General features: G+C 44.6%; 1 protein-coding gene across 3 annotated transcripts in view; it reads right to left on the minus strand.

The window, feature by feature from the left end:
* Window positions 1-309: 309 nt before the first annotated feature.
* SETD9 (SET domain containing 9) overlaps window positions 310-20,542 on the minus strand; it is a 29,116-nt gene continuing 8,883 nt past the window's right edge. For 2 of the 3 annotated variants that reach the window (XM_068271831.1, XM_068271833.1), the window contains exons 4-6: window positions 8,901-9,016; window positions 3,635-3,740; window positions 310-1,054 (exon numbers count right to left, since the gene is read on the minus strand). In XM_068271831.1, the coding sequence (XP_068127932.1) occupies window positions 967-1,054; window positions 3,635-3,740; window positions 8,901-9,016 (310 nt within the window). In that variant the 3' untranslated portion in view covers window positions 310-966. The remainder of the gene's footprint in view (window positions 1,055-3,634; window positions 3,741-8,900; window positions 9,017-20,542) is intronic. The other variant, XM_068271832.1, reaches the window with a different exon arrangement.

Below are 20,542 nucleotides of genomic sequence, written 5' to 3' on the forward strand. Positions count from 1 at the left end.
GTGTAGGAGCCAAATAGGGAGACGTTAGAGGATAAAAGCCTCAGTGGGAGTAGAACAGTGAACGATAAGTAGTGAGCTGATGAATGAGTGACGCTGATGCAGCACTGAAAGGTGAGACTATTTTGGGAGACAACTGCAGCTTAATCAGGCACATGCTGCATAATCGTGTTATTTGGTGGACATATAGCATAATTGTGTTAGGGAATATATACTGCATATTTGTTATTGGGGGACATGCTGCTTAATTATGCAAGTGGCTGCTAAAGACAATAGCATATATTGTATTACAATATCTCACAAGAGCACAACTCATTTTTGTAAATATTTTATATCTTTTTACTGGGAAACCATTGACAATTTTACACTTTGATACAAAGTAATGTAGTCATTGTACAACTTATATAACAGTATAAACGTTGCTGCCCCATCAAAATAACACACAGTCATTAAAGTACGCCTGAAGTTAGAGGGATATGATGGCTGCCATATTTATTTTCTTTTAATACGAGTTGCCTGGCAGTTCTGCTGATCTCCTTGGCTGCAGTAGGTAGCTTTGCTTCAAGACATCCTCGGGCCTCATCATCATTTAGCTGACGTGGAGCTGCTGTCCCTCCCTCCCGGAGGTTGAGGTGGTGCATTCTGCACCAGACATACCACAACAGACTAAAGTGGCCTGGATTTAGCAGGAAGAGGTGGAGCTTCATTTCATCTGGAAGCTGGCACATTAATGAAATGTCCAACACTAATTTTATGAAGAGTCCAGCAGCCAGGGGTTTCCACAGGTAAGGATTCCATAAAAATAAATCCTGTAACTTGGCATTACCATTAACTATGGATGGCGGCAGAGTCAGGGTTAGTGAAAGTGGGATGGTAGAAAGCTCACAACTTCCTTCCAGGACCGCACAGGCTGAGGAACATATCCAACAGCCTCCACCTGCATCTTGTGGTCGACGCCTGTGTCTTCTGCTAGCGAACTATTGTGAAATAGTTTGAGAAGAGCTCTTCGCCACACACGATGTCTCTGAGAGCAACAAGAACAACACAGCGTAATGGTCTAAAATTAATAAAAAGAAAAAATGGAGTAAACCATGAGAGTCAATACAGGTCACCAGACTACCAGATGTACTTCTACAATAAAGCAGTTTTTGACAGCCTCACATAGGTGAAATTAGACCAAGTCGTATTTTCCTTGTGTGCTCAGTTGTCCACCCAAACCCCACCAACTTCTTTAGCTTCCTACACACGCTAGATGAAACATGGCCAAGGCGGCCCATAACCACCACCTCTTCCAAGAATCTAGTGTGTTCGGCCACCCACTGATGCCTAGGCAAACAATAAACCTTGCCGATGGCTTTGGCCAAGAGCATTGTTCTCACTTAGTCTGCTAGTCGCGTGACATCACTCCTGCACTGCTCGGTTGGCCCTCCATATAGATCAGTTCTCGATCCCTGCCGGATGACATGCCTCATACCTGTGTACTAGGCTTTACAGATTGAGGAGGTCCAGCAGTGCGATCTCCCATTGTTGTTCCAGTTCTGTTCTTCTCATTGCTGCATGTCTACAATAGCTTCTGCTGCTTTCTCCATAATAAAAGATTAATGAAACCTCAAACAGAGAAAGAAGCCCCTCTCATACATGAGAGCAAAACTTTAACGCTGCAGAATCTAGCAAAACTTAACGCTCAACTACAAATGAATGATGCAAATTCTAATCGCACTCAGGTGAATAAATGAATACAAACAGTGTGGTGAGCAGAACACCTACTTCATGGGATAAATGAGTGCCACCACGCTGCAGCTTGATTTTTCACCATTCCTACACTACAGTGAAAAGCATGTGTCTTCATGGAGAGGTGGGACTCTAGTCCACGGGAAGTTAGTGGTGAGCAACTGTCAAAAACTCATCTGTGCTAGTTTTCTACAAGAGGTAGATTCCTAAAACTGGTGTAGATATCTGCATAGCTTAGAATATGAACTTGAAAAAATGTTATCAGCATGAGTGCTTTCAGAATTTGCCTTGTTAAGTTTTGAGTTAAGTTGGGATTTAAACATTTAAAATTGACCCTAGGGATCCTTAAGTCACCTGAAAAAGGGTTTCAATTACCTGAGGCTTCTACCAGCCCCTTCCAGCCATCCTGTGCCCACCTAGCCACTTACCACTGCTCCAGTCCCCTGGCGGGGGTTAGTTCCATTTTTGCCGGCTAGGAGGCACGCATTCCCGTCTGCAATAGCGTCCTGCGCAGGTGCAGGACACTGATGCGGATGAAAACATGTGCAAAGATACGTGTGGCCTGGGCTGCGCAATCGTTGTGGCCCTCCGAGTCGGCAAAAAACAAACTAACCCCCGGCAGGGGAATGGAGCATCGGTGAGTGGCTACGCGGGCACAGAACACTGCAGGGGGCCTGGTAGAAGCCCCAGGTAAGGGAAACTTTTTTTTTTTAAGGTGACTTAAGGATCCCTTTAAAAGGAAGCCTGAAGGGAAAAAAGTGATTAGAGAGGGAAGCTTCTGAATCCTCCAGAGTCTTCCCCCATCGCCCTCCTTGCCATTCCAGTGCCGAGACCCCCACAAGCCTTCGGCCGCACTGCACAGGTACAGATGGCTCATGCCAGTGCATAAACACAGAGCCTGAACGGGCTCAGCTTTTTCTGTGGAGCCCAAATGGGTTTGGCTTTTTCCACACAGGCGTGAGCCATCCTGAGCCTGCGCAGTGCGGCCACTCTGGTCTTCAAAAAGCAGCACGGCCACTAATTTAGGGGGTCCCATGTTAAATCGGCCGGGGGAAGCCTTGGGAGGATCTCCCGAGTTAAGTATTTACATTATTGACTTAAAGAGAACCAGAGACGAAGCACCCTCATGTATTTTACCATATAGATCAGTGGCAACATGACAGTAAACACCTACTCTGCTCTGTTTCATTTTTCACTGGTTAGTCTGCCTGTTAACAGCTCTGATAAGAATCCCTCACTGAGGATTCAGTCGAGCTTTGCCACGAATGATTATAGCTGAGTCTGTCTTCTCTGGTGTCTTTTCAAGCCCAAGTCTGCCCCCTCCTGGCTCTGCCTTCTGATAACAGGCAGAATGAGCAGAGAAGAATGAAACAAAGAGCAGAGGAGGTGTTTACTGTTATGTTTCCCATTGATATATATGGTGAAATACATGAGGGTGTTTCCTCTGGTTCTCTTTAACTATCCCCACATGTTTACTTTAAAGGAGAACTGTGGACAACCCTTTACACTACTCCCACCCCACATACCCAACTCATGTAATGCTTAAAAAAAAAAAAGCTACTGGAAAACCACTGTCATTCTCAGCTCGGGATCAGAAGAGATTGTACTGGGAGGGGAGGGTTTGCAAAAACATGCAAAAGAAAAAAAAAGTGAGGGAGAGAAGGAATAAAGAGAAGTATAATTACAGAAAAGGGCGGGAAAGAAAACAAGTGATAAAAAAAAGACATTACAAAAAAAAAACCCCGTGAAGAATCGTGAATAAAAGGGGCAGAGCAAGAGGTTGAACAAAAAAATACAGAATAATAAAAAAAAAAAGGGATGAAAAAAACACATAAGGCAAAAAGGAGCCAGAGAGCAGAAAGATGGAGAGGCTTCATACTGCACATAGTAAAATCTGTATACAGACCCGTCGCTCTCGCGGGAATAGTGAATATTCGGGATGTATTGCCTCAGCTCGACTGGGAAAGAATCCGGTACATCGAATTCCTGGTAGCACACATTGGCTGCTTTCTCTAGGAGAGGAATGACAGATGATAGGAGACGGTGATTAGAGTGTAAGATTCCAAGGACAGTTAGTGACATAAGGAAGTGCTACAGAGGCGCTCTAGCAAAGTCTTAGACCTTCAACTGAGTTCTCCTTGTTCAATTGGCTGATGAAGCGGGATGTTTGGCCCGTGAAACACGTTGCATCATATTTGGAGAATTGTTTTAAATAAATATTCTAGTTATATTTATAAACTGCTTACATTGCCTGGTCATTTATGTACTTGGGGGAGGTGAATCCACCCATTTCCTTGCTTTTAAATGTTTTTTAACACATTTTATTCTTTATTGGCGCCTCTGTTATCCCTGTGTTATCATTGATCTTGTCCACCCTTGGTGGAGGGGTGTATCCCCGTTTTTCCTATCTACAGAGAGCGACTTTTTAAACCTAAGTGGGGTGAGGTAATAATTCTCCCCACCTGCCTTTCCAGTGGTCGCCTGTGAGGTGACCCACACTTGTGAGTATAATCTCATTTACGTAAAACACACTCAGACCCACTGAATATACTACACGAGATTGGGCTCTCAGTTTCTTGTTTTGTCTTCCAAGACATAAGGAAGTGATTCGAGTTCAGAATAGTTTTTACTTGGGGTGTGGCCTGTGGTTAGGGGCGGAGTTTGGGACACCAGGACGCCTGTGCCTATCGGCCTCTGACTTGTATATCTGGCCCTGGTGAAATGAAAATAATTCAGAAAATGGAAAATGATGTACATTCTGTATTTACATTCATGCAGTTGAAAGCAGATCAATCTAATCGGTCCATTTTCAAGCTGAATACATTTGCATACAAAATTTGCATAATGCTGCATCAACTCTGAATTACTTACATGTCATTTACAATCCCTATTAGGAACTAGTAAGCATTAGAGGATGCTGGGGCGTACACCTAGCTAAATTTGGTTATGGATAAAACCAATATAAAGATCAACACACAAATCACTAACAAAGCAAGAGTTAAACTGGTTAGGTTGAAAGGAGGCAGCTGTATGTTATTTAGAATGCTGGTAACTGGTTGTAGGTTCCATTGCTTTATCTAGACCCGAAATGTAAGTTTTAATATTTTTCAATGTGTGCTTAGTAAAACCTTTTATTTTATAGAATATAAGGCTTATACTTACAAATGCATATTTTGATATGAGGACTGCTAAGTGGTAACAATAATAATATTATTTTTATAGCGCTTTTCTCCCTGGGGACTCGCTCGCATTATGCAGTCTCAAAGGCTCGGGAAAAGAGGTGAGTTTTTAGCCTTTTTTTAAAGCTGTCCAGAGAAGGAGCCTCTCGTACTGATTGTGGAAGTGAGTTCCATAAAGTAGGGGCTGCGTAGGAAAAGGCCCGGGCACCAAATGTTAAGTGTATCCTGGGAATAACCAGCTTCATCTTGTTGGCAGAGCGGAGGGTGCGTGGAGGGGCATAAAGTGCCAATAGATCTGTTATGTATTTGGGTCCCATGTGGTTTAGGGCCTTGAATGTCAGCAGGCAGATCTTAAAAATTGATTCTCCATTTTACTGGCAACCAGTGAAGAGTTTGCAGTACTGGGGTGATGTGTGAGCTGCGGGGGGCATTGGCTAGGAGTCTGGCTGCAGCATTCTGTACTAGCTGTAAGGGGCGCAGAACCTTATCTCTAGATCAGATGAACAGGGCAGGTAGGTCTTCAGCTGGGATAAGGTGTTTGATTTTCGCTATATTTCTTAGATGGAAGAAGGAAGACTTAACAACAGCTGATACCTGCTGTCTGAGTTTTAGATTTCCATCCAGGATCACCCAAAGGAGTCTTTATACTGTACGGTATCTCCCCCAATTGCTAGTTTGAGGTGGTGAGTGTTTTGAACTTTATCCATCATGTGTGGACCACCTACCACCAACACCTCTGTTTTGTCAGAGTTCAGCCTCAACCAGCTGGTGTTCATCCAATTTTGTAAACCCACTAGACATACATTTATGGATGCTGATGGGTCTTGGGTGCCAGGCTTGAAGGACAGATACAGTTGATTGTCATCTGCATAACAATGGTATCCTAGGCCATAGTTCTGGATTATTTTGCCCAGTGGGAGCATGTAGACTGCAAAGAGTAATGGTGATAGTACAGAACCCTGTGGAACTCCATAGGGAAGTGGCACTGGATTAGAGTAGTGTGTGCCCAGACATACTTGCTGTGTCCTGCCAGATAAGAAGGTCTGAAACCAGCTAAGAACAGTACCCCTTAGGCCACAGTAATTCTTCAGTCGCTGGATTATTATTTCATGATCCACAGTATAAAATGCTGCAGACAAGTCGAGAAGAATCAGAACTGAGCAATCACCCTTGTCCCTTGCAGTAAGTAGATCCTTCATTACTCGGACTAATGCCGTTTCAGTGCTGTGCCTTTTCCTGAATCCTGCCTGAAAAGTGTCAAAGATGTTATCTGTAAGCCTGGCTTCTTGCTGGTTGGCGACAGCTTTCTCGATAACTTTTGATAGGAATGGTAAGTTTGCAACAGGTCTGTAGTTGGTCACAGAATCAGGATCTAGTGATGGTTTCTTCAAGAAGGGTTTTATGATTGCTTTCTTTAGTTCTTCTGGGAAAAGTCCACTTTGCAAGGAGCACTGAGTTATTTTGTGAAGTGCTGGCCTGATCAGCTCTGGGCACTGCATTAACCCTCCTGGCGGTTAATTTTTTTTGCCACTTAGGCAAAAATCCTTTTTTTTTTAAATTTTTTTTTTTTGTTTCATGTAAAGCTACCAGAGTGGTAGCTACATGAAACACCACTAGAGGGCGCATGTGTCCCTCTAGTGCGATCGTCGCCGGCATCAAAAGCAAACAGGGGAACGCGTATATAACGCGCTCCCCTGTTTGGCTTCTCCTGTCGCCATGGCGACGATCGGAATGACTTCATGGACGTCAGCCGACGTCCTGACGTCAGACGTCTCCGATCCAGCCCATAGCGCTGCCCGGAACTCATTGGTCCGGGCAGCGCAGGGCTCTGGTGGGGGGGGGGGCCCTCTTGTGCCGCTGCGTGCGGGCGATCGCCGCAGAGCGGCGGCGATCGAGCTGTACGCGCGGCTAGCAAAGTGCTAGCTGCGCGTACAGCAGTTTAAAGTGTGCAAATCGCCCCACCAGGGGCTGAGATATCTTCCTGCGCGGCATAGCCCGAGCTCAGCTCGGGCTTACCGCCAGGAAGGTTAAGGATCTAGTTGGGCCAGGATCCAGGTCACAGGTAGTGGGGCGGAGACTTTGAATGAGAATTCCTTCTTCACTCAGAGTGTCAAAGACTTGCCATGGTGGTACAGTAGTAGGCATATGCAAAGTCCAGCGGTCAATTGAGGTTGTTGGTGTAATGCTGGCACAGATGGTAGACACCTTGTTTGTGAAGAAGGCAGAGAATTCTTCACACCTTTCCCTGGAGAATGTGGTTGGGGCTTTTAGGCAGTAAGGATTGCAGAGTGATTCCACTGTGTGGAAGAGTTGAGCAGCTCTGTTGTTGGCTGTAGATATTTTGTGCGAGATAAAGTCTGATTTTTTCTTGGTTATTGCTTGTTGGTATTGTCTGAGGTGTTGAACTAGGCTAGATTTGTGCTCACAAACACTGGTCAGCACGACAGCCGGGGGCCCCAGGTCTCTCTCAATAGCTGGGGCCCCCAAACCACCATGCGATAGCTAGAGGGAAGTGTGGGCAAGCCCTGGACCTCTCACCTCCAGGAAACTCACCCCCACCACCTCTAAACTAAATGCTAACTGCAACAAACACAATTGCTAACTCCCAGCTAGCTGGGAGTTAGCAATTGTGTTTGTTGTAGATTTGTGCTCCTCAGACCCTAATTTACGCCACTGTTTCTAGTCTGCGCCCTTTCTTTTTTAGATCCATGATGGTTTTGTCAAACTAATTAGCTTTCTGCTTTTTGGTTGCTGATTTGGTGCGCCATGGGGCAATACTGTCAAGTGTTTCATATATCATGTTGTTGTACTGGGTTACTAGAGTGTTTGGGTCCATTTGACTATGGATCAGATTTGTAAAATCCAGGTTGGCAGTTATCCTCTCCGGTGTTAATTTATTCAGGGGACGTATTTTGATTGTTTCCTTAGGGTGCTGCTTGATAGGATGATGTTCAATAGAAAACTGTATTATGTGATGGTCTGACCACACCAGTGGGGTTACTGTTATGTTACTAATGTCCATTCCTAGGTGGAACAGTAACTCTAGAGAATGCCCTCCTCTGTGGGTAGCAGATTTTACAACTTGTGTGAAGCCTAGTCCACCCATGAGATTTATTAGTTCATTTGCATCTTGAGATTGAGTGTCATCAGCCCAGACGAAGTCACCAAGGATGATCCATCTCAGATAAGACAGTGGTGTAGGAGCAACTGAACAGTTGGAGCAACAAGTGCTCTTTAAGACCTTATGATCTACGTCTCTTCATTGCAGGTAAGCGCAGATTTGGAAAAGGTGGTGGGCAGGGATATAATAGGACAATTGGGTATGTTACTAACATCACAATGCAGGGATTTGCACTGAAAGTATTATTTAAATTTGCCTCCTTTACTGAGGAAAAACTCCACTTCATTTACTCAGACACACAACATACATGCCAACCACAAGCACGAAAAAATGAGTGCAGGAGCCACCTTGGAAAAAGAGAGTTGCCATGGGGCCCATTATAAAAGCTGTGATTTGTGGCAATGAAGAGTAATTTGGGTTCAATTTGCATAGCAGGAAGCCTTGGCGCCTGTGATTTTATCACGTGCCCTCGCGCGACCAAATTTCCCTTCATTGCCAATCGTGGCCTTGTGGCTGGGTGGGTTAGGTGACACCTTGGCATCGGTAGAGGGAGGGTTCTGTGTGAGAGTAGGGTTAGGTAAGTTGCCGTAAAATAATGATTAATAATATTTTACTAACAGAATTAAGTAGTAAAATCTCAGTAATTTTACCGTTATTCTACCAGCGGCTATCCCCCTGCGACCTTTTTTTCCAGTCCAAATAACCAGAACACAACTACAATCATCCAAAAGCCACAAATTAGATTCTCCCGTAAACTGAGAATGGAACATCCACTGCAAATTCCCTACCAAATTTTACAGCATAGGGACATTTGCTTTAACAAATGAATGGCAGATGAAACAAAAGGCTGGTGACAGGATGAGCAGACTTACCATTAGAGCAGTTATTGACATACTGCCCCACAGCCAGTGGATTATAGGGGTGGCTGGTCAGCCAAGTCACGTCACACATCTGCAGAGGTCCCAGCCGATCTCTTCCACTGCAAGATCTGAAGATACAAAGCACAGGCCAATCAGTATACTCCAAGATCACAGTGAGAGCCCGCCTAATTCGCTACAGTGGAAAAGCTTGAAAATAAACATTATTTTGTATCACAAACTGTTTTCCCTGGAATCTATTCACATATATTTATAATGTAAACCTATATGGCTTCCCGGTGGTCTCCCTGTGGATCAGAGATTCTTCTACTGTACAGTACAGGCTGCCTGCTATCCAAATGAGTTGGGACCACAAAAGAAAAATGCCAGAATTTACCCAACCACAGAGAGCCTCATACCCTGAGGTTGTGACTGCAGGGAGCCCATCTCTAACCCCACAATAACACACAAATATATAGCGTACACCCATATTAAAGACGAACTGGAGTGAAAATAACAGAATTATTAAAATAGCTTATTGTTTACAATATTCATTTACAGATTATTTAGTCAGTGTTCGCCCATTGTAAAATCTTTCCCCTCCCTGATTAACATTCTGAAATGTATGGTGGTGACATATTAAGTTCTGTCAGCTGATCTGTACTGAATGTCCATTTACTGAGAGTTCTATGCACAAAGGGAGATACTGCTTGCTTGGCACTTGGAAAAAGCCATTATTTCCCATAATGCAACGAGGTTCACAGACAGCAAACTGTCAGGGCCATGGTCATGACATCACACTTTGGGAGGGGTTTCACCACAATATCAGCCACACAGGACCCCCCCCCCCCCCCCCCGATCTATTCAAGAAAAGGTGTAAAGGTTCCTCATGGGAAAGGGGGTGTTGGCTACTGATTGGGTTAAAGTTCCTCTTTAAAGGATACCCAAAGTGACATGTGACATAGCACACAAATAACTATGCTGTTTTTTTCATTCTATGTCTGAAGAGTTAAATATCAGGTATGTAAGTGACTGACTCAGTCCTGACTCAGACAGGAAGTGACTACAGTGTGACCCTCACTGATTAGAAATTACAACTATAAAAAACACTTTCCTAGCAGAAAATGGCTTTTGAGAGCAAGAGAGAGAAAAGGGGGAATTTCTTATCAGTGAGGGTCACACTGTAGTCACTTCCTGTCTGAGTCAGGACTGAGTCAGCCACTTACATACCTCATATTTAACTCTTTCAGACAGAGAAAGAAAAAAGGGAACACAGCATGGTTATTTGTGTGCTTGGCACTGTACAGGTCTATCACATGTCACGTCACTTCAGGTATCCTTTAAGTGGGCTGTGCCATCCTTTCAGTGTATGCTTTACTTCAACTTTGTTGTTGTTGTTTTTGATAATCCCCTTATATACAGCCCAACCATTCTCCCTGCAGCGTTCCTTTGGCTAAATTAGCCTATAGGGAGTCCTGGCGAGTCAGGTGCCAAGTGGCTGAGGATATTCGGGCACCACTATAGGTTGTAATGTGAATTACAGCTATAGCAGCACTGTGAGTAATCTGGGCAGCGGCATAAGATGGAGGCTAAATTACGATAAAAATAGGGCAATTCGGACACCAGCAATAGCTGGACGCCAAATTGCATCTTACCCCCACAGTACTGCTCCTTGGAGGGGCAACAGAAAGTAACACTGCCAGGCGGAAGGATAGAAAGATAAAGAGATTTGGGGGTGCTGGGACTGCATTATAATACAGTGGCACCGGCGAGCTGGGACACACTTTAGGGAGCGCTAGAGAATTGTAGCAAAGAATGAGGCGCAAAATAAAGATTTTATAGAGCGCTTGTTGTACCACCCACTAGCCACACCTACTTTTTAACCTCCCAGCTAAGGATTAAAGAGAACCTGTACTGAGTAAAATATTTAAAATAAACACGAGGTAACTTCAAATGAACATTACATAGTTACCTTGCCATCAGTTCCTCTCAGAAGCTCACCATTTTCTTCTGACAATTATCCCTTCCAGTTCTGACAATATTTTGTCAGATCTGAAATATATCTGTTGCTGTCAGTAAAATATCAGTTGCTGTCAGTTATAGCTGAGAGGAAAACTGATGTACCAGGTAATGTCCATGTTTCCCTATGGCTCAAGTGGGCGATGTTACAGTTTAACTGTGTGCTGACCAGAAAGCTGTTATGGGTAATGGCCATTTTCAAAATGGAGGACGGAAAATTCCCTTGATCACAGTGAACAAACAGGACGCGGGAGAGGAGAAAGACACTGAGGAGTAGACTACATGGAAGGGAAGTATGACTTGTGTATGCTTATTTTGACTTTTAATTTTCAGTTCAGGTTTTCTTTAAGTAAAAAAAAAAATGAGTTTTACTCACCTGGGGCTTCCCTCAGCCCCCTGCAGCTGTATGGTGCCCTCGCAGCCTCGCTCCGATCCTCCTGTCCCCGCCGGCTGCTACTTTCGATTTCGGCGACAGGCGCCAACAGGCTGGGAACGCGAGTGATTCTTCGCATTCCCGGCCACAATAGCACCCTCTATACTGCTATTGTGGCAAGACTTAAGGTTCACTTTAAGCCAGATGAAATAAACCTCTGATCAAAACGCGGATTAACCACTTCGCCGACCGGGTACAGTATATCTACGCTCCTTTTAACTTCATTTCCCCACCTGGAGCGCATACGCACCCCCGCCACTACCCGCGCTCCCGCTCGCACATCGGCTCCCGCTCGCACATCGCCGCCCGCTCGCCAGGAGATCAATGAACGGGAACACAGTTCCCGTTCTTGATCTAAGTCCCCACAGCAATGATCTGGCTGCTTCCAGGAGAAGCTGTGCGTTCATTGTGTAGTAAAAAAAAAAAAAGTTTCCCATCCACACTACACTTCCTGTAAGCGTACTTACTACGCTTACAGGACCATTCACAAAAAATTACTGTGGCTATCTTGTGGCCAAATAGTAAAACTACAGTCAAAAACATTTTTTATATACAAATACATATATTTTTACATATTCCAAATTACACAGACTGGGGATCCCGAGAGAAAAGTTCATCATACCATTAATAAGTCTGATAAAGAATCTAAACCTACAACATGTCTTAAGTATGCACCATGCCAACAAATATACATGTAAAAATAATAAAGGATGAGGATTGGCTCTTGGGTGCATACAAAAAACTTCTATTTATTTATCAAAAACACACAACATATACACAAATGTCTTAGAAAAACATTAAATAGAGCTCACAACAAACTAATAAAATTATATTCATTTAGCACAATTAATGACCTAACGGAGGCTGCAGTCCTCCAAAAAACCGCAAAGTTACTGGGGTGTGGATTAAATGGTCAAGCAGTAAGCAGCAAAACAGCAGCCAAAAAGCAGCAAAAAAGCAGCAAAAGGACAGCAAAAAATAGTGATGGTTGTAGATGAATTGCACAATCCCACAAGCTGAGTATATGTTAAATGGCAGCAAAGCAAGATACGGAGATCCGCATATGTTAGCAGCAGCTAGCGTGTTTGGCATGGGTCAAAATTTGGATGGTGTCGCCCAGCATGATGTCCCGGATCAAAAGACCAACTCTCAATTTTCCAACTATTTCAAAGAGACAGTGTAGTTATCCAGTCAAACTATCTCTATAATCCTCCATACGTTCCACAATCTCACTCGCAGATTGGAAGAGGAAAGCAAATCGTTCATATCACCCAGTTCATCAGAACTCTTGCAAGGGGATTGAATCAAAGTGGAGCAATGCTTTGCCATAACATCTTTGCTGTACAAATCGTACATGCTCTGCATAAGTTCATAACGCTTGGAGTAATTGTGGTAGGCAAACAATCCATCATAGTTACCAGTCCTTTGCGGTATAGGTCATAAAAGTGATGGATGAATAAACGCCAGAGGTCACGACATGTTTCGCTGACTACATTGTCAGCCTCCTCAGGTGATGGCGCAGAAATGAGTTTTCTCTATATGCCGAGTCACATCCATCTTATGCCGCCAAGGCGACCCGCCTCCCTGTCTCCCCCATGCATGCGGCCAATCAGTGAGCCCGGCGGTGGTGCGCGACGTCATATCCGGGTCTCCTCTGCACCGATCAGGGGAGCGGATAGAAGACGTCACGACATCCGGGCAGTGTCCATACAGGTTCGCCTCCCCGGCAGCCACTGCTGGCGGCCCACAGACCCGTGAATCTCGGAAACCGCCCTGGGGCGGAACTCCGAAACCATCAAGTCAAATGCTCGGCAATCGCAAGACAAATGCCGCTGTCGGCGCGATTGACGCCTACAGAGGGGAGAGAACCAGAGGGGAGGAAAAGGGGAAGGCCCCAGCGACCAAGAGGGGAGACCAAACTAGAGAAAATATACACTTGCCAAAATAATACAAAAGAAAAATAATACAAAAAAACTGTGCAAAACATAAACAAACAAAATATATATTAGTCATTAATATGGACCCCCCATGCCCAAATGAATAAGCGCAACACCACGGACGCAAAAATGCATCAGTGATCAGCGCGCACAGTAGGGCATCAAGGAGGGAGTCTCAGTCCAAAACACCGTCAACTACAATAGTGCAACATAAAGCCGCACACAGGCACACGCACACACACATGTATATATGTGCATGCGCAAAAGCGGCACAAAAAAATCCAATACTCACAAAAGGGGTGAGAACAGATGCATCCTGAAACCTGTACAATATTACATTAAAAAAAGTACTTATGGTCGCGAATATAGTGGTGTGTGAATGCAACGCCACTCATGACATGCTCAATTAGATAAAAGGGAGGACATCATATCATATCATATATTTTTACATTTGAAATTAACTCATTACTCCCCAATTGTTACCAATTTTTTTTTTGTAAAAAAATAAATTAAACATTTAAATTTAAAAAAAAAAAAAAAAAAACATAAATAGTTACCTTAGGGACTGAACTCTTTAAATATTTATGTCATGAGGGTATAACACTGTTATTTTATAAATTATGGGCCTGTAATTAGGGATGGATACAAAAGTGAAAAAAAATGCAACTTTATTTACGAATAAAATATTGGCGCCAAACATCGTGATAGGGGCATAATTTAAATGGTGTAATAACCAGGACAAATGGGCAAATAAATTACATGGATTTTAATTATGGTAGCATGCATTTTTTAACAACTATAATGGCCGAAAACTGTAAAATATCGATTTTGTTCCTCAAATTTTGTCCTATTTTCCCATTAAAACACATTTAAAATAAAATAATTTTTGGCATAATGTCCCACCTAAAGAAAGCCTAATTGGTGGCGGAAAAAGACCACTTTACTTACGGTAAAGTCTTTTCCAGTAGTCATGAGGACAGCACCCCTGGATGAGACTTGTCTCCTTCCCCACTGTGGACAGGAAACTGTTAAAAGAAGAATTTGCATAAGCAATAGGCAGCCACATATAAGATACTACACCTGCCACAGTACCTCAGTTAATAAAAAGATAACACGGACATTTAATGATGCTTACACAAACTTATTTCTCTTTCCTACCCAAATAAGGGCGGGTTGCAGGGGTGCTGTCCTCATGACTACTGGAAAAGACTTTACCGTAAGTAAAGTGGTCTTTCCCAGAACGTCATTTCGGACAGCACCCCTGGATAACACGATATACAAGAGTTAAAACCTTAGGGTGGGACCACAGCTTGCAAAACTTTCCTTCTGAAGGATAAACCTGCAGAGGCAGATACATTAAGGCGATAGTGCTTTACAAACGTATTGTGACTTGACCAGGTCGCAGCTCTGCAAATCTGATCTATAGAGGCCCCTGCCCTCTCTGCCCAGGAAGTCGAAATTCCTCTTGTGGAATGAGCCATGATAGAATTTAATTGCTTCCCCTATGTCTGATATGCTAATGAAATAGCCCAAACAAATGTATAATCTGTGCAGGATTTAATTAAGGAAGATTTCTCCCAATTAATGATCCAACCTAGATCTTGTAGTAAGACTATTGTCGTAACAATCTGATCTCTTACCGAATTGGGAGATGTCCACCAAAACAGAAAATCAAGGTAACCCAAAATGTTAACTTTTCTCTGTCTGAGTGTAGCCAGAACCCCAGACATTACCTTCATAATCAACTCTGGAGCTGAGGATAATCCGAAGGGCAAAGCATTAAACTGATACATTCTTACCTCTTCCTCCATCTGGATGGCAAACCTTAAGTATTATTGAGAAGACAGATGTATCAGTAATTGAAGATACGCATCTTTTCAGTCTAGAAAGGCTAGGAAATCGTCCTTCTGTAAGAGATGAATAATAGATCAAATCCATCCTGAATTTTCTGTATTTTACCTTCTGGTTTAGACTCTTTAAATTTAGTATGAACTGATAATTTCCCTGTAGCTCCTTTACTAGAAAAAACACAGGGCAATAGAATCCCTGTCCTCTGACATTTCGGTACTTCTCGAATTACCCTTTTTTTCCTAAACAGGGAAAGGACTTCCGATTGTAGGGCTGAAAAACTTTATTTGGTCCTGCAAACGGGGAGTAATGCAAAAGCTCTTAAAAGGAGGCTGGCTGAACTCTATTCTGTATCCCTCCAAAAAAAAACACCTTAAAGGCTCTTTCCCACTAAGACGCTGCGTTAGATGCGACGCTAAGGTCACATAACGTGCCCCCAACGCAACGCATGTGAGCTTTGAAGTTAGATGCTATTTAGAGCCACGTTATGCGTCTCTTGATGCGTCTGTGATGCGTACTTTTTGACGCATACTATCGGACGAAAACGGCGCATGCGGCAAAAGACTGGAGAGCACGTGATCTGAAAACTCCGCATCACGTGGTCCTGCCAGCCAATAAGCGGCCGCTCCAGGAAGTTAACACTGCAGTGCATATTAGTCATGTGGCTGGCCACAATAGTGGACTCTCCCCTCCTCTCCTGCAAGAAAAAACAAAAACACACATTATTGAGCATATGCAAACAGTCTAATGCAGCTAAAACCGTGTATAACGCACAGCATGACATCAATCAGTGTAAAGCAAGCACCCAAGGAGGGGAGAAAAGGATAGATGTGCTATGGCTTGTAGCGTCTCTGCACTCCAGACGTTCCAATGCTTCCTCCACAGTCAAGCCAGCACCATCCGTAGTATTTAAAGCTCTTTATTTCTCTTTAAAAAGCATGACAAGCTTATCACAGCGACAGCAGCGCTGTTTCGATCACCAGATCTTTCTCAAGCTGTACAAAGTTATGTCACACCATATCAGCAACTACATGCCCTTAAATAACCCCCTCAATATCCCTTCACCAATCAGAGTCAAGTACCTGTAGCCTATCGGATCACTCAGGCAGCAGTGTGGACCAGAAGGAAGACTACAACTTCTAATATTCAAATCCGGACATCCCATAATGATGTCCACAACGTAACCTAAACCCACCCCCCTTGAACGGACTCAGAGGGAAACCGCTCATATCCTATGCAAATCTTATGCGCATCTGCGCATTCACATATTCAGCTTTTTTGATGTTTATACGTGACGCTGGCTTGGTTGCCAATGTCGCGTTTATGTTGCTTTATGTGTGCGTTATGCACGCCCCTTTGTTATTATATTGTGGCCATGCGCATCTGAGTAATGGGGTGAGCGACTTTTACGCTCCCTGTGATGCGCATGACCATGTTGTGTGGCGACGGCGTCTATCTGGGAAACAGTTGTTGCTATATAACCATGGCCACGCTATGTAGGTTGCTAAGAGGAGAGCGTTGTATACGCCCTCCTGACGGGAGGAACATGTGATTGCGCGTCATAGTGACGCAAGATCTTCGGGAGGTGGCCTCGGCTGGGCTCACACGCTGCCATACGCTGTGGGGTAAGCTGAATATGTAAATGCGCAGATGCGCATAAGATTTGCATAGGATATGAGCGGTTTCCCTCTGAGTCCGTTCAAGGGGGGTGGGTTTAGGTTACGTTGTGGACATCATTATGGGATGTCCGGATTTGAATATTAGAAGTTGTAGTCTTCCTTCTGGTCCACACTGCTGCCTGAGCGATCCGATAGGCTACAGCAGTGGTGCTCAACCTTTTTTGGCCCGAGGGCCGAACTTCAAATCAAGAAAAATCTCGAGGGCCGGAACACATGCATACAAAATTTCGATTTTAAACTTTTAACGTTTTTCTAGTAACAGTTAACATGGTGTTGGAAATGGAAAGAAAACGACAATATAAGAATTGTTGTACTCACCATTTGATGCACATTTTCTTAATTAGAAGTTTGCGGCTGTTTTTCAGAAACCAATTTCTGGATATTTGGCTCCAAATTGTGGGGCTGAGGGGGCTGCCGGCTCTGTGTGGGGCTGAGGGGGCTGCCGGCTCTGTGTGGGGCTGAGGGGGCTGCTGGCTCTGTGTGGGGCTGAGGAGGCTGCCTGCGGTGTCCTGCGGAGGAGGAGAGGATAGGGTGGTATTGCGCAGCACTAACTTATCGGCTGAGGCTGCCCGCTGTGTCCTGCGGAGGAGAGGATTGGGTGGTATTGTTGTGTCGCACTCGGCAGGTATTGCGTAGTCCCGCGCATACACCAGCGTGAGCTCCGTATTCAGCCCCGGGTAGCGCTGGGATAGTTAGAAAGCCTCGCTCATTGGTTACTGCAGGAACCTTCCTCCAATAGGAATTAGGCTGATTCCTATTGGAGGAAGGTTCCTGCAGTAACCAATGAGCGAGGCTTTCTAACTATCCCAGCGCTACCCGGGGCTGAATACGGAGCTCACGCTGGTGTATGCGCGGGACTACTTACCTGCCGAGTGCTGATACTTATAACTGTAACAATACCACCCGATCCTCTCCCTCCGCAGGACACGGCCGAGTGGGCCAGAGAAACTGGCCTCGCGGGCCACAAATGGCCCGCGGGCCGTAGGTTGGGCACAGCTGGGCTACAGGTACTTGACTGATTGGTGAAGGGATATTGAGGGGGTTATTTAAGGGCATGTAGTTGCTGATATGGTGTGACATAACTTTGTACAGCTTGAGAAAGATCTGGTGATCGAAACAGCGCTGCTGTCGCTGTGATAAGCTTGTCATGCTTTTTAAAGAGAAATAAAGAGCTTTAAATACTACGGATGGTGCTGGCTTGACTGTGGAGTAACGCACAGCATGATGCACTTTCTTTAAACGTCCAGCGTTACAGTGTAACACAACGTGGGCACTGTAAACAGCCCATTGATTTTTCATTACTGTGAGCTGGGCTGCGTTACAAGCTGCTCTAACCTGCGCCTGTAACGTCCCACTGTGAAAGAAGCCTAAATAACCAATATTTTGTGCACTGTAGTTGCCATGTTTTGAAATTTGCAATTCTCCATCTCACTGGAATACTAGCGTCATTGCTTATCTGACTTCTTGGTAAAAGTGAAGTTGGACTTAGGGCCGGTTCACATTACAAACGCGGACGGCCACGCATGCGGAGCGCAACGCGTACGAACGCACGCCATCCGCGCTTGTATACGTTGCGTGGCTGATCCCATCACTGAAAAGTGAATGGGACAGCCGCGCGTTTTTGCTAAATCTGCGTGCAGCATGCGTTTCCGGACCGCACAGGTCCGGAACGCATGCAGTGTGAACATCAGACAGTGCACTCTATGCACTGTCTGATGTCGTGCGTGTTGGCCTTCTACACGCGTTTCCAAACGCAGCTGGAAACGTGTGCAGTCTGAACGGGCCCTTAGGCTTCTGTGACTTGTAGAGAACCCATCTCCTGCCCTTAGAGGACTAGGGATCTGACTTATTCTTAGAAGGAGGGACGAAAGGACCGTTTACTTTGAAAAGGTCCTTTCTTAAAGGAATACTATCGATACCCAAGTGTTCTAAAATGACAATGTACAAATAATGTCTAAGTTGCTGTGTAAACATTTTCCTACCTTTCATGTTAAATATCAGAGGCAAAAGCTGTAATTTACTGAGGGTAGGATTAGCTATATTGGGACAAATCAATTGCAGAAAGGGTGTCTACTTCAATGCACAGCCAGAGTTGCATATCGGACTACAGAAAGCAAATATCAAACAAACTCTGAAAGCAAAAAACAGTATGAAAAGCTGTAACAATTAGTAACATTTTCTCTGCTCTCTACAGACACTTCGACCGAAACAGACCGAAACAGGACACAGAAGCTGCAGCTGTTCTCTCTGTCACACACAGTTACACAGAGTTAACTGATCAAGTGTGAGGGGAATTTCCCCTCTCCTCATGGCTCAGAGTCAGTTTTGTCAGTAAAGTTTGAAAGCATTTTGATAACAGTAAACAAAGAGGTTGCTACTAAAATGTATACACCAGTACTTAGCAACACTTCCCAAACAATTCCTGTGTCAATTAAAAATATGTGAATCAATAGAATTCCTTTAACCTGCTGAGCGGTCTGGACGTGCTCAGCTCGTCCAACACCGCCAGAGGCTGCCGCTCAGGCCCTGCTGGGCCGATTTCCACCAAATAAAAAGCAGCACACGCAGCCGGCACTTTGCCAGCCGCGTGTGCTGCCTGATCGCCGCTGCAGCGTGGCGATCCGCCGCGTGCAGCGGCGAAAGAGGGTCCCCCCAGCCGCCCGAGCCCAGCGTAGCCGGAACAAACAGTTCCGGCCAGCGCTAAGGGCTGGATCGGAGGCGGCTGACGTCAGGACGTCGGCTGACGTCCATGACGTCACTCCGCTCGTCGCCATGGCGACGAGGGAAGCGAAACACGGAGGGCCGCTCATTGCGGCCTTCCGTGTTATTTCTTGCCGCCGGAGGCGATCGGAAGATCGCCTCCGGAGCGCCCTCTAGTGGGCTTTCATGCAGCCAACTTTCAGTTGGCTGCATGAAATAGTTTTTTTTTTATTTAAAAAAAACCCTCCCGCAGCCACCCTGGCGATTTAATCAGAACGCCAGGGTGGTTAACAGGAATACTTTTTTTTTTTTATATATATATGTGTGTGTCTGCCGTTCTGTCTAGAGGGTTGTCTAACTGACTCAAACAGCAGACCCCCTTCACAAGGTACACCACAACTTGATTTTGAAGAATTGACATCATTCCAAGTTTTTACCCATACACCTCTTCTGGCTGAATTAACTAATGCCGTAGTTCTGGCCATAAATTTAACCGTATCATCTGAAGCGTCCACTAGATAATTGAAAGCATTCCAAACTTTAGGGAAATCATTCAAAATTTCCCAGAAATCCTCAAAAAAGTAGGTCAGTTTTGTTTGATACCCTTGAAAAATATGGATCTAATTTAGGCGGGGTTCCCCAAAACCCTGATCTTCAGAAGAAAAACATTTAGATAATGATCTGGGCCAAAAAAAACCTTTTCCTAGATTATCCCACTCCTTAATCCTAATCTTAAGAGTAGCATGGACTGGAATAAGCAGAGAATGAGGATCTGCCAAACTCTCATACATTTGATCCAAAGGTGTCAAAGATTTCTGCTCAGACTTAATACCTATTAGTAAGTCTTTCATTAATTCAGGAAAAAACATTGCGGTTAGGGCTCTTTTCCACTATGAAATGCGATCGCAACCGCATTTGCGATCCCAATCGCACTTCAATTTCCACTATGCGATTGCGCTACTATATGGAACCAGGAGGCATAGTTGGAGGTGCAGACAACATAGGAGATGATGGATTAGCTATAACAGGTAGATAAGACAT

This window comes from Hyperolius riggenbachi, chromosome 1, assembly GCF_040937935.1.
Source record: "Hyperolius riggenbachi isolate aHypRig1 chromosome 1, aHypRig1.pri, whole genome shotgun sequence".
NCBI lineage: Eukaryota > Metazoa > Chordata > Amphibia > Anura > Hyperoliidae > Hyperolius > Hyperolius riggenbachi.